The 12,014-nt window shown below is 42.1% G+C and overlaps 1 protein-coding gene across 1 annotated transcript in view; it reads left to right on the forward strand.

The window, feature by feature from the left end:
* The window catches only part of Phc2 (polyhomeotic homolog 2 (Drosophila)), a 96,284-nt gene that overhangs the window by 60,037 nt on the left and 24,233 nt on the right, over positions 1–12,014 (forward strand). Inside the window, exons 8-9 of the mRNA XM_013020511.1 lie at positions 7,450–7,862; positions 8,144–8,309. Of these exons, the coding sequence (XP_012875965.1) occupies positions 7,450–7,862; positions 8,144–8,309 (579 nt within the window). The remainder of the gene's footprint in view (positions 1–7,449; positions 7,863–8,143; positions 8,310–12,014) is intronic.

The raw sequence follows: 12,014 nt of genomic DNA on the forward strand, positions 1-12,014 counted from the left end.
TAGAATTACAGGTGTGAGCCACCTTCATGTATCTACCAGTTTCTTTTTTTAATGTCCAAAACTTCTTAGCCAGGAACCCTGCATATAGGGAATTTGGCTGCCAAGTAAGTCCAAAGATGCTGAGGTTTATGTGGCTCACCATTGAGTGCCTCTGCAGTTGGTATGCCTGTTTTCCTAACTTGGCTCCCTCTTAAGGAAACTCCTCTTAGCTCTCCATCCCCTCTCAGATTATTGCTGTCCCTAAGCCTAGTGTGGGGGTTGCATGAAGTCTATCTAAAACAGTGTCTGTCTTTGTCCATGAGTGAGTGGTGTTCTGACCTTTGAAGTCAACCTCAACCTCAGTTGTTCCTGAAGTCCCATCACACAAGGTATTTGGGAAAATGAATAGCACCTGGAACATGTTGCTACAACTTACATGCACCTTAAAAGTGTATCCTCTTCTGACTCCATGCCTGCAGACACACTAGTGTAGCATAGGATTTATGCCTCTAAGCCTTCCCATATGCCATTACCTTAGTCACCTTCCTAAGTATGAGTCATGTTAAACCTCCTCTGGGAAACCCTCTCTGCCCTCCTTCCAAAGCAAAATCCTCTTTCCTCTCAATGTCCTGTTGCTTATCTCCTGTCACAACATTTACCAAATTGTGCTGAGAGCCTCTGTCTGCCATCTGTCTCCTTTTACTAGACTGTAATCTATTCTAGGGACTGTGTTTTAGCCAGTACCAAGTGGGTAGTATGTACTTAGCACATGCTTACTAAGTGAATGAATGACTGGAAGTATATGTTCATTTAGCTTTCTAAATCCTGAAAAGTAGTAGTAGTTAGTAAAAGAGATATACATCTCCCACATCCCTCTTACTCAGGTAACTCCAAACTTTAGTCAGTTAAACTGGATTCCTAGAAAAATAAGGATAAGCCAGGCACCGGTGGCTCATAATGCACAGACAGAGACCTGAAGGATTGCAGTTCAAAGCCAGCCCAGAGGAAAAGAAATGAGACTCCATCTCCAGTTAGCCAGCCAGAAACCAAGCTAGAGGTGTGGCTCAAGTATTAAAGTACCAACAAGCAAGCTAAGAAAGAATGTGATGCCTGGAGTTCAAGTCATGGTATCAAAAAAAAAAAACAGAAAGAAAACCAAAGCATAAGCAAATCTATATGAATGGGATATTTAGGCCTCTCACAAGCTCTGGTTCAGGCATTTCAGTATTTGTGCAGAGTAAGCTGTTTACTGCATATACGAAGCCTTGAGATCAATAGAGACCTTTTATTGATAAATCATTGCAGTGGATTGATTGGGAGGCAGTGCCAGTGATTTCTCATAGTCAACCCTCCTTCCTGGGAAGCCTTAATTCTCTAGCTTCTATCAACTAATTTGGAAGCAGTGTTTTGGCTTTTCCAATTCTAGGAAGGCTATTCAAGATCTGAGCACCAGCCAGGAAATTGAACATTAGCTAGAGTCTCCTTTGAGTAAGATCCTGATCTGCAGAGACCCTCGCCTGACCCTCCTCTGTTCCAAAGCAGAAAGGGCTGATTAGGCCTTCCAAAGTTGTGGTTGAGTCTCACAAAAATAACCCCCCTAGTGTTTCTTAGAAACTGTAAACTTTCCAGTGTGAGGAGAGTGAAGCTACTAGTCCTTGGGTAAAAATAAGAAGGAAAGTCCAAATAGACTTCTATGTGTCAATACTTCAAAAATTGATGTACTCTGTCTTAGCTGTAGGAGGGAGATGTGTGACCTCTTCTGGTACCATTGCTTCAGTGGGAAATGTCCTCCTTCACTGCCCCCAGTAAAGAATCACATCATTGGTGAGGGACAGTTTTCAAGATTATGGGGGGAGGGTAAAATTTGGATTTTTTTGTTCATTTTTTGATGGGGTATGGGTGTATCATACTCAGTTTGTGTCCTAAAATAACTTGTAAAAAAAACCCTGGAGTATTATATGGGTATGAGTATACGTGTAAGTACATTTGTGTATCTGGCAATTAAACCATTATCTTCTGAAAAGAAAAACTAATGAACGTACATCTTGTCAATTAATACTAATAAGACATGTCTATGACTCAAAATACATGGAATATATGGTCAATTTGAAAAGATAGACATATGCATGTAGATGTATTTTTTATTTATTTTTTGGCCATGGGACTTGAACTCTGGGCCTGAGTACTGTCCCTGAGCTCTTCAGTTCAAGGCAAGTACTCTACCACTTGAGCCACAGCACCACTTCAGATTTTCTGGTGGTTAATTAGAGATAAGAGTCTCATGGACTTTCCTGACCAGGCTGGCTTTGAACCATGATCCTCAGAGCTCAACCTCCTGAGTAGCTAGGATTACAGGCATGTATCACTGGCACTGGCTACATAAATGTATTTCTGTTTCACCAGAGGCCTGTGGCTCATACCTATAATCTTAGCTACCCAGAAGGCTGAGATAGGATTGTTCAAGCCAGTCTAGAAGACAAATCTGAGACTCTTATTGTGAACTAACCAGCAAAAAGACAGAACTAGAACTAGCTCAAGTGGTAGAACACCAACTATGAACAAAAAAAAAGCAGAGTTTTATAAACAGAGAGAGAACACGAAGTCCTGAGTTCAAACTCAGTACAACATATATATATATATATATATATATATATATATATACATATAAATGTTTTTATTTCATTTAAAACATTTCTAATTGTAAGGTGTGCCATCATTTTTTCTTGCCAGTACCAGTGTTGAAGTTCTGTGCCTCATGCTTTTGCTCAGCTTTCTTGCTCACAGTTGGTGCTTTGCCACTTGAGTTACTTTTTACTGATTAACTGGAGAGGCTATCTTGTGGACTTTTCTGTTTGGGCTGGCTTTGAACCATGACCTTCCAGGTCCCAGCCTCGTGTGTATCCATTTGTGCCCAGCCCAACTATATCATTACTTTATTAAGTCAAAGAAAAGGCACTTCTCATCAAGCTGGCATCATCTATAACATGCAACTCAATTCCAAAGATGCTAAAGCAGGGGTATAGATAGTAGTCACTGTTTAAGAATCGATTAATAAATGAAATGTTTCTAATGGAGCAATGCTATAACACAAATGAAACAGATGAGACAACAGGAACTCTAGGGAAACACCCAAAGCTAAGGATTAAGCTTGGCCCTGAGGAATGTGGTCTGGCCCATTGACCCTTAAACTTAGGGTCACTGAAGCAGAAGAAAACATTGAGCCAAGTGGAAGCAATGAAACCAAAACCCAAAAGGCATAAAATGACATTCAGTTTTATGAGGCAATGAGTAGACCGATCCACTAGGGTGACAGAAGCTTAGAACAGGAAGGATGGAGCATAGAACCAGAGTGATCTGAGAATTACACCCATCACCCATGGACATCCTATAAATAAGAGTTCCACCATGCTGTCATTCAACAATGCTTATTTGAGCATAACTCTAAGGTACTCTGAAGGATGCAAATAAATCACATAAATTGTGCCTACTAAAAGAGATGCATCATTTACTAAAATAACTAAGAGATAAGTGACATCCTCATTCCCATTTTAAAGATGATAACAATGGTGTATAAAGAGATTAAGTAGCTTACTTAGTTTCACACAACTGGTAAGCAGCAGAGTTAGGATTCAAATCCAAGTATTTTACTCTGGAGCTCTCACTGACAGCTGGGTACCCTGCTTTTCTGAGGGCCATGGAAAGCAGAGATACCTTAGTGACAGAAAGGAAGAGTCCTGGTAGCTTGAGTCAAGGGTGACTTGATCTGTGGCATTCTAATAGACGTAAAGGACAGTAAAGACTATGTGGTTAAAAAAATCATAAAAACTAGAAGACTAATTTATAGTTAAGGAAATTTTGAATTTCTATTAGAGGCTTTGGACAACTGGATCTGTGCTCTAAGAAGAGCATTCCACAGTATTCATAGAATAGATTATAGCAGGAGGAACTGGGTCAGGAAGACCAGTTAGAAAGTTGTTGTAACACTCAAAAGTGAAACAAATGGATGCTTTTTTTTCTTTTCGTAGTACTAGAGTTTGAACTCAGGGGCTGGCACTTGAACAAAAGGATTTTTTTTTTTTTGTCAGTCATGGGGCTTGAACTCTGGGCTTGGACGCTGTCCCTGAGCTCTTCAGCTCAAGGTGAGTGCTCTACCACTTGAGCCACAGCACCACTTCCGAGTCTCACAGGCTTTCCTGCCCAGGCTGGCTTTGAATCGAGATCCTCAGATCTCAGCCTCCTGAGTAGTTAGGATTATAGACGTGAGCCACCAGCACCCGGCTACAAAAGGATTTTTGATCCAGGATAATGCTGGAGTTAAACCATGGTTTTTACTTTTTATTAACCTAAAAAAGTTGGTGGCCACTCCTCCCAAACACAAGAACTTATTTAAACCCTTATTTTCAGCTTGGATGTATAGTGGTTTCATTTTTCCCTAATTTTTCATGAGCAGCACAGTTTGGGGGAGAGAAAGAGATAGAAGGAGAAGTACAGGAATAGAGGACCAGGAGGTCAATAGTTTCCTTTTTAGATCTTTCTGGTGTATTTGCATTGCCTCACTGTAGTAAATCAGTGAGAAAATTAGCTTATCAGGAAAAAAGGGTTCGTTTGGGCTCAAAACGCTGGATCAAAAGGTTGGCCTTGTTGCTCTAGAGAAACAGTACATCATGGTAGAAGCACTTGGCAGAACAAGAAGAAAATGGCTTACCTCATGTTCAGGAAACAAAAGGACCTGAAGTCATCCCACTAGGTTCTATCTCCTAAAAGTTTCACCATCTCCCCAAAACTCCACCCTGGAGGAGAAGCCTTCAACACATTAACTTTTGGAGGACACTCAAGATCCAAACTATTAGCATTTGGTAAAAGAAATATGTGTTACCACTAACTGTAATTTATTTTGAGACAGGATCTCAAATGCAGCCCAGGCTATCCTCAAATTCACCATTCTCTTGCTTTAGCCTCCTAAATGCTGGAATTACAAGTGTCTGTTATAACGTCCTTGTCCTAACTGTATTCTTTATGCACTATAGATTTACACCATTTTTTCCTCTGTAGGCTTCTTTTTCCTACTTTAAATCCTAGAGTTTAGAGCTATTTTTCTAGTATAGAAAAATATGATACAGCTGTATAGCTAAGACACATCATACAGCCCAGACCTCTTAATTCTGCTGAAAACACTCTGAAGCTCTGAGAAGGAAGAATACCTTGTCTTGAGCCACATGGTCAGTAGGTAGTAGGGCATGGCCATTGATCCTCTTAACTTCCTAGATGACCTTCAGCTCTCAGCACAGATGGACAGTCCTTGGACACTGCATTTCCAGTAACGATGCCTCTCATTTACATATTGTCTTGGCAGCTGGAGCCTCACAGGTCCTGCATTATGTCTATAACATCTCTCAGATACCTTATCAACAGGTGTCTTAAATTGTCTAATTTTAAGTTTGCCTGATGAACAAATCTTTATTGACTGCTCTGAGCTATCTGATGTGAAATTAGGAGATAGAGCTTAGAATGGCATCTGGGTCCATTTATAGTCACCAATACCTGCTGGCCACTCCCAAGGAAACTCTACCATTACCTTAAACCCAACCTATTCCCTTTAAGACCCTATCAAAGACCAAGTTTCCCAGCTCTATCATTCAGTGTCATCCAAACTAAAACCCAACAGGCCTTCTTTATTCTGATTACAGCAGTTAGCTCAAAGGACCATTTTGCTTTTCCTTTCTAGTGTTTTTTTTTCCTGTTCTTTCCATTGCTGTTTGGATCCTGACTGGAATCTTGTGTTGGACTGTGATGAGACAGTTGGAAACTTGCAGTGAATAGATGTAAATTTTAAGAAAGAATGTACCTCTCCTAACTTACTTTAAAATCTTTGTAGCTGTGGCATCACAGGCACCTTTAAAATAACAATAAAGTAAATAAAATAATAATTTATCACTATTAAGCTAAATTAGGTGAAAATTAACAGAACTGAAAATGGGTTAATTTATGGCATGGAAATCATATCTCTATAACAATGTTAAAAATGAATAAAATTGATAATGGTGTAGTATATACAGCAACCCCAAGACCATAACCATTCCAAATTCATCTGCTGCTTTCCAAAGTCCTTTGATGGATCATCATTGCAGTGAGACAGTTCAATAGTGTGGCATACAAATAAATTTCCAAATTGTGAGACATTAATGACCCAACAAAAATAACTCATTTTAGGTTGCTGCAAAAACAAGTTAGCTTGAGACCCAGAATTGCTTTATCCTTCTTTGGTAGTAAAAAAAAAAAAAAATCCATCGCTTTCAGCTTAGGACCTCTGTGGTTTTTTTTTTTTTAATGCCACTGCCTTTTGCCATGGCTGTCCAGCTGTGGTAGACTCTTTAGAGGGTGGCATCAGAACAGGACAGGTTTCATTGAGCTTTCCTCAGCCTGAGCTGACCTGTACATCACTAGACATGTATGTAGTAAGGACTACATACAAGTCATGAATAGATACTTAAGGGATTCCTAAAAAAATATATAAAAAGCCTTACCTCAAAGGTCAACCTGGTTAGAATGGAAGAAAAGGTAGCAATACACGGGATCAAAGAAATTCCAGATCAGAACTGGACATTAGGTTAAGCCCTAAGTAAAGATAAATGAAATCTGACCACAAGAGATTCCTGATATGGAAGGTAAGATACGTAGGAAACAGCATACCCTGCCACAAGAAACATTTTGACAGAGGTAAGCCAAGATCCCTTGTGAACCTAAACCAAGACTGAAATAATTTATAGTAAAAGCTAGAAATAATAGAGCATGACTGTGTGCCCCAGCTACGACATTGTCATTTTTCTCATTTTATTCTCAAGTGGCTTTTTTTTCTTTTTAATTTCATCCTTACACCAACTTTCTGAGTAGAAGTTATCATTATTTCCAGTTTTTAGATTTTAGAAAGCTGAGAGAAGTGAAATAAATGATCTCAGGTCCCATTTTTTTTTTTTTGCAAGTAATAGTCCAGCAATGATCTGCCTCTTGCTGGTATTGAGGACTACTGTGTCCATTGATTCTTCCTGTAAGAGGCCTCACCTGAGCAGAGCCAAAAGTATGTATCAGGACTGTTCATGCAAAGCTGGGAAAGAGCAGTTGGGGGAAGTGCAGATTTTTGTAGGCATGGAGAACAGCCAGTAAATGACATGCGAGAAAGAGAACATGGCATTCTTAGAATCCAGTGTTTCTCAGGACAACTGGAATGGTCAAACCTTCCTAGAGTAGGTGAATTTTGGGCTTTGAGGGGACAGACTGAAGAGCCCAACATCTGGCATAGGAGGAAAGAAGGAGAAAGGGTGCTGAGCCCTGGCACTCACCTTGCCAGGCCCCAGGTGAAGTCTGGAAGACAAAAAAGGAGACCTGAGTTTGGGAAGTGGTTTATATTTGGGTGTGGGAGGGACATGACAGATGAGGTGCCTATGCCTTCTAACCTGGGTTTTCCCCCTGCAGCTTATACCCAACTGCAGCCACACCAGCTCCTCCCACAGCCGTCAGCAAAGCACCTGCAGCCCCACTTCGTGATCCAGCCACAGGCACAGCAGCCACAGCAGCAGCTGCTGCAGCCTCAACCATCTCGACCTGTGCCCCAAGCCCAGCCCCAGCTTGCCTCAGTTCCCCCAAGCCTGGCCCCACAGCCCAGCTCAGAAGCCCATGCCATGCCACTAGGCCCATCTACACCTACCCTGCCACTCCAGTGTCCCACTACCCATCTGCACAAGCCTGGCAGCAGTCAGCAATGCCACCTATCCACACCAGATGCTGGATCTCAGAATGGACATCCTGAGGGCATGTCCCATACCTCTCAATGCAGGCTCCATCACACCTCAGCTGTCATTTTACAACTACAGCCTGCTTCACCAGTGGTGAGTAAGCTAACCCCCATGGACAGGGAGCAATGGGAGGCACAATTCAGGCAGTCATGCACCCACAATCTAGGTGTGTTTCTTTTTCTTTCTCAATGGGATAAGCATTGAAGTCATCACCAGGTATCCCAAGGGAGACAGGATAGGGCTCTGCCTAACTTGGTGACCAGTGAATCATAAAGTTCTTGCTTTCTTTCCACATCCCACAGAAACTATGGTAGTGCCCTTGAATGCAGAAGCAATGTATAACAAGCCCAATCTCTCGGTTCTGTCCCTTGCAGCCCCACCAGTCTGGCCCTGATGACTGGAAAGAAGCGGAAACAGGGGAGAAGAGTATACCTGAGGCTCGGTCAGGCCCATCCCCACACCAGCAAGCCATTGTTACTACCATATCTGGTGGCATGCCTGTACCCAAGAGCCCCAGCATTCAGCGGTCCCCAGCTCACGGTATGAAGCTATGCAGCATAGCAGGGCCCTTGGGGGGAGGGGAGGAGTTGGCTTCCTTGCCATCCCCTGACACAGTGCACTCAGTAGGGTAAATACACCAAGGTATTAAGGAAGCGAGGGGTAGCAGAAAGCAGGAAGGAAGGGAGGGAAGGAAGGAAGGAAATAAGCTAAAGAAAGGGGACATGGAAGAGAGAATAGTAAAGGGGTAGAAAAAGCAGAGCTGAAATTTCTTGAGCCGCTCTCTGAGGTCTTCATGGCATTGCAATAGAATATATATGCACATGTGTGTGCCAAGTGGAGAGCAGACCCAATACCCAGTTGTGGTGCTTTTGACTTCACTATGAGGGGGAGTTCTTGAAATTGGGAATATGGAAAGTAAAGTTCCATATCTCAGAGGCCTCGGAGGAGCCAGAAGGGGACTCAGAATTAGCTCAGCTCACAGAAAGCATCTCTGAGGGAACTGTGAGCTCCCATCTGTCTTATCTGTGAGATACAAGTGAGCTTCTCCATGGCTTAGGTCTCTCCAGACTGCTGGACCACTCCACCCTGGTGGGAGAGTCACAGCAGCACCTCCGCTCTCTGCAGTGATCCATTTGCTTCCCTTCCCATCCATGCCAGTCTGCACAGCAATCTTGGCCCAAATCTCAGTGACATTCTGTGCCACAGGCCACCAACAGTTCAGGAAGGCAGTTTTTCAGTCATGATAGAAATGTGTGCTGCCACTGGGGATGGGTGAGGGAGGAGAAAGGAATTTGGAAATTGAAGGAGAAATGAGTCAAGGTAGAGCTAAAATGTTATGTGGTCCCTTAAGGGAAGGGGAATGAATTCAGGTAAAGAAGGCTAGACAAATGTAAAGATAGGAAGGAGGTCATTCATTTGTCTTTGTATTATTACAATGATAAAAAGCTCATTAGGGGCTGGGGTGTGGGAAACTGCTTGTCTGGCATGTATGAGGCCCTGGGTTCAATCCTCAGCACTGCAAGAGAGAGGACAAAGAAAAGCAGATAAGTCCATTGTGAAATTGGCCATCAGAAAGCTGCTCTACTAATTAAGGAAACCTGTTATTATTCTACCATTTGGCCACCACTGGTCATGATTCTGTCTTGTGAACTGTAACAGAGTCTGTTCCATACATATTCTGTAGACAGTTGTCATGTCTCTAGCATCTCTTTCCCATGAACAGGAGCGGGAGGGGAGACAGTGACAGAGACAGAGACAGACTGGCGGCCACCTTCTAGGCTAAAGATCTGAAACTTTCTTCATTTTTTTTTTCAGTGTGGCACATGAAGAGCTACATTCCCATCATTTTGACCAGGCTTGTCTATATACATTCTACCTTTTCATTAATTCTCCTAAGGTGTGATCCTTCAAATTAATCACATTAATTCAAAATATAAAAAGCCATTACTGTTTATAAGCCTGCTAATAAGCAGGACTGTTTCCTAGATCCACAGGGACTGGTTGGAAGGAACTGAAAACGTGTTGAACACTATTATGTGTGGAGTACTATTCTATATCCTTACTCATAATCCCTTGATAGATAAGTATTATCCCTGTCATTCATAGAGGGAACAAAAAGTCTGGAGAGGGTCCAGGTCACACAGCTATGAAAGAGACCCCTCATGTAGCCACTTCTGCTTCTATACCTCAACACACCTCCTCCCTCAACACATCTCTGTACCTATGACCCTACATAATTCTTCTATCCCATGGGAATGGTGCTGTGGGTTCCCAGAGCACTATGTCAACTTAATTCCAAAAGATTGGGTTTAGTTCTGGTGTGGAGATTTCTTTTTACATGGACTGCTACCTTGTTACATCTCCTCATTCTCAAACTTGTACAATTTATATTTTGATGAAAATATACTTACTTATATGTGCTAAATATTATCTTACAAATTTAGCCTCTGGTTTCAGCCTAAAAAGAACTGGTTAATAGCTAACATTCATCAAACTTTGTCAGGTTTTACATGTATTTCCTCATTTAATCCTGACAACAATCATCTGAAGTAGGAATTTTTGGATACTCATTTTAAAGATGAGAAAACTAAGGCACAGAGACAATAAGGAGTGAGACAGGAATTTCTTATGTCTGTTATCATATCTGTTACTCATTATACTAACTCCTCTACTCAATTTGGCACCCCCCCACCACATACCTTATATAGTATGTTTTCTCAACATTATTTCTTTAAGTACTATTTTCCAACCTCACCCAAGTGAACTGTCATTCACCTTCCATTTCCCATCTTGTCCACAAAGCTATCAAAAATCTTTCTGCAGTCTAGGCAAGGTGGTAAACATATAGCAAACACCCTGTTCTTGAGGTCCTATCTCTGAGAGGTGTCTTTGCAGTGGAAATAATTGCTAGCCACTGGAGACTTAACTGGCCATGTGTTCTGTATATGTTTTGAATGCCAATCTATGCAAAGCACTCTGGGATGGGAGCTAATTATAGAGAGAAATAAGGTCTGTTCCTACCTTCAAGGAGATTAAAGTCTTCTGGGAAAGCATGCAGGAAACTAAAGAAAAGCTACAATGTGATGAATGTTATAGATGGAACTTAAATAAGTGCTTTTCAAATTAGGAAAAGGAAATGTCACTGTCAAGTGGAGATTATCATAATAGATTTCTAGTAGAAAGTGGCACAAAGCCCCAGGGCTACATCTATCATCTTGCAAGATAATAATGATTTTAGTGATCAAGAGAGTCCTGTTTTGGGATAGGTAAAAATTCTATGAGATTCAAGTTTTGGTGCAAAGAGTAAAGTTCATTCATGGACACATTGCTTTCATACTCTAGCAGCTGGGGCAAATATTATGTGGCCTGTAAAATCTAAGATGGTTTCTCTGATCTCCTACAGAAAAAGTTGACTAACTGCTTGAGTCTGACAGTCAAGGCTAGGCAGGACATGGGCATGCAAAGCTGGGGACCCAGCATTCCAGGCAGGGCAGTGGGTAGCTGCAAGTGCAGGCAGGTTGGGAAGTGGAGAGAATGCCAATATTCTATTCCTGTTTATAAAACAGATCATAAGTGTAAGAAATGCAGAGGCAGAGAGGAAAAGGAAATGTGAATATTAACGAAAAGAGGATTTGAAAACTTGGAAAATACCAAAGAGGGAGGGGGCAGTTAGTTAAACGTTTGGGAAATAGTTAATAAAGGTAAGGCTTAGAAACACAAAAGGTTGAAGCTGGCCCTTGGAAACAGTGAGAGGAAACTGGAGAATGAATGCTAAGAAGAGCAAGAAATGGGGAAATGCTGGAGAAAGAGGTAATGGGGAGATGCTGAGAGGTCAGGAATAGGAATTCTCAGTGGTCTGCAAAGTGGCTCCTGGAGGAGAGAATTGTGCCACAGAACATGAACATCTTTTGTACGCCACACCTCCCAGCGCATTTACTGAATGAAGGTGTTCTGTTAGAACAACTCAGGTTAAATCTGTGTGTTGGGCGGGGTGGGGGGGGAGGGAGACGACGAACATTTACTGGGCTCCCACTGAGCGCCAGGCACTGCAGGCAATTTGTAGGTCAGTTAACCCTCACATTAAAGCTAACGGGTAGGGATTACGCTCTTTATGGAGGTGGGACGGGTCCCTTCGGTCATTACTTCACCTCTCTGATCCTCTGTTCCCAGTGGGGCGGATAATGACCACTGAGAGGGCTACTGTGAGCCATACCAAGCAAGAGGGTGCCCTGACACTTACTGACC

This window comes from Dipodomys ordii, unplaced genomic scaffold (genome assembly GCF_000151885.1).
Source record: "Dipodomys ordii isolate 6190 unplaced genomic scaffold, Dord_2.0 Scaffold51, whole genome shotgun sequence".
In the NCBI taxonomy this organism is placed as follows: domain Eukaryota; kingdom Metazoa; phylum Chordata; class Mammalia; order Rodentia; family Heteromyidae; genus Dipodomys; species Dipodomys ordii.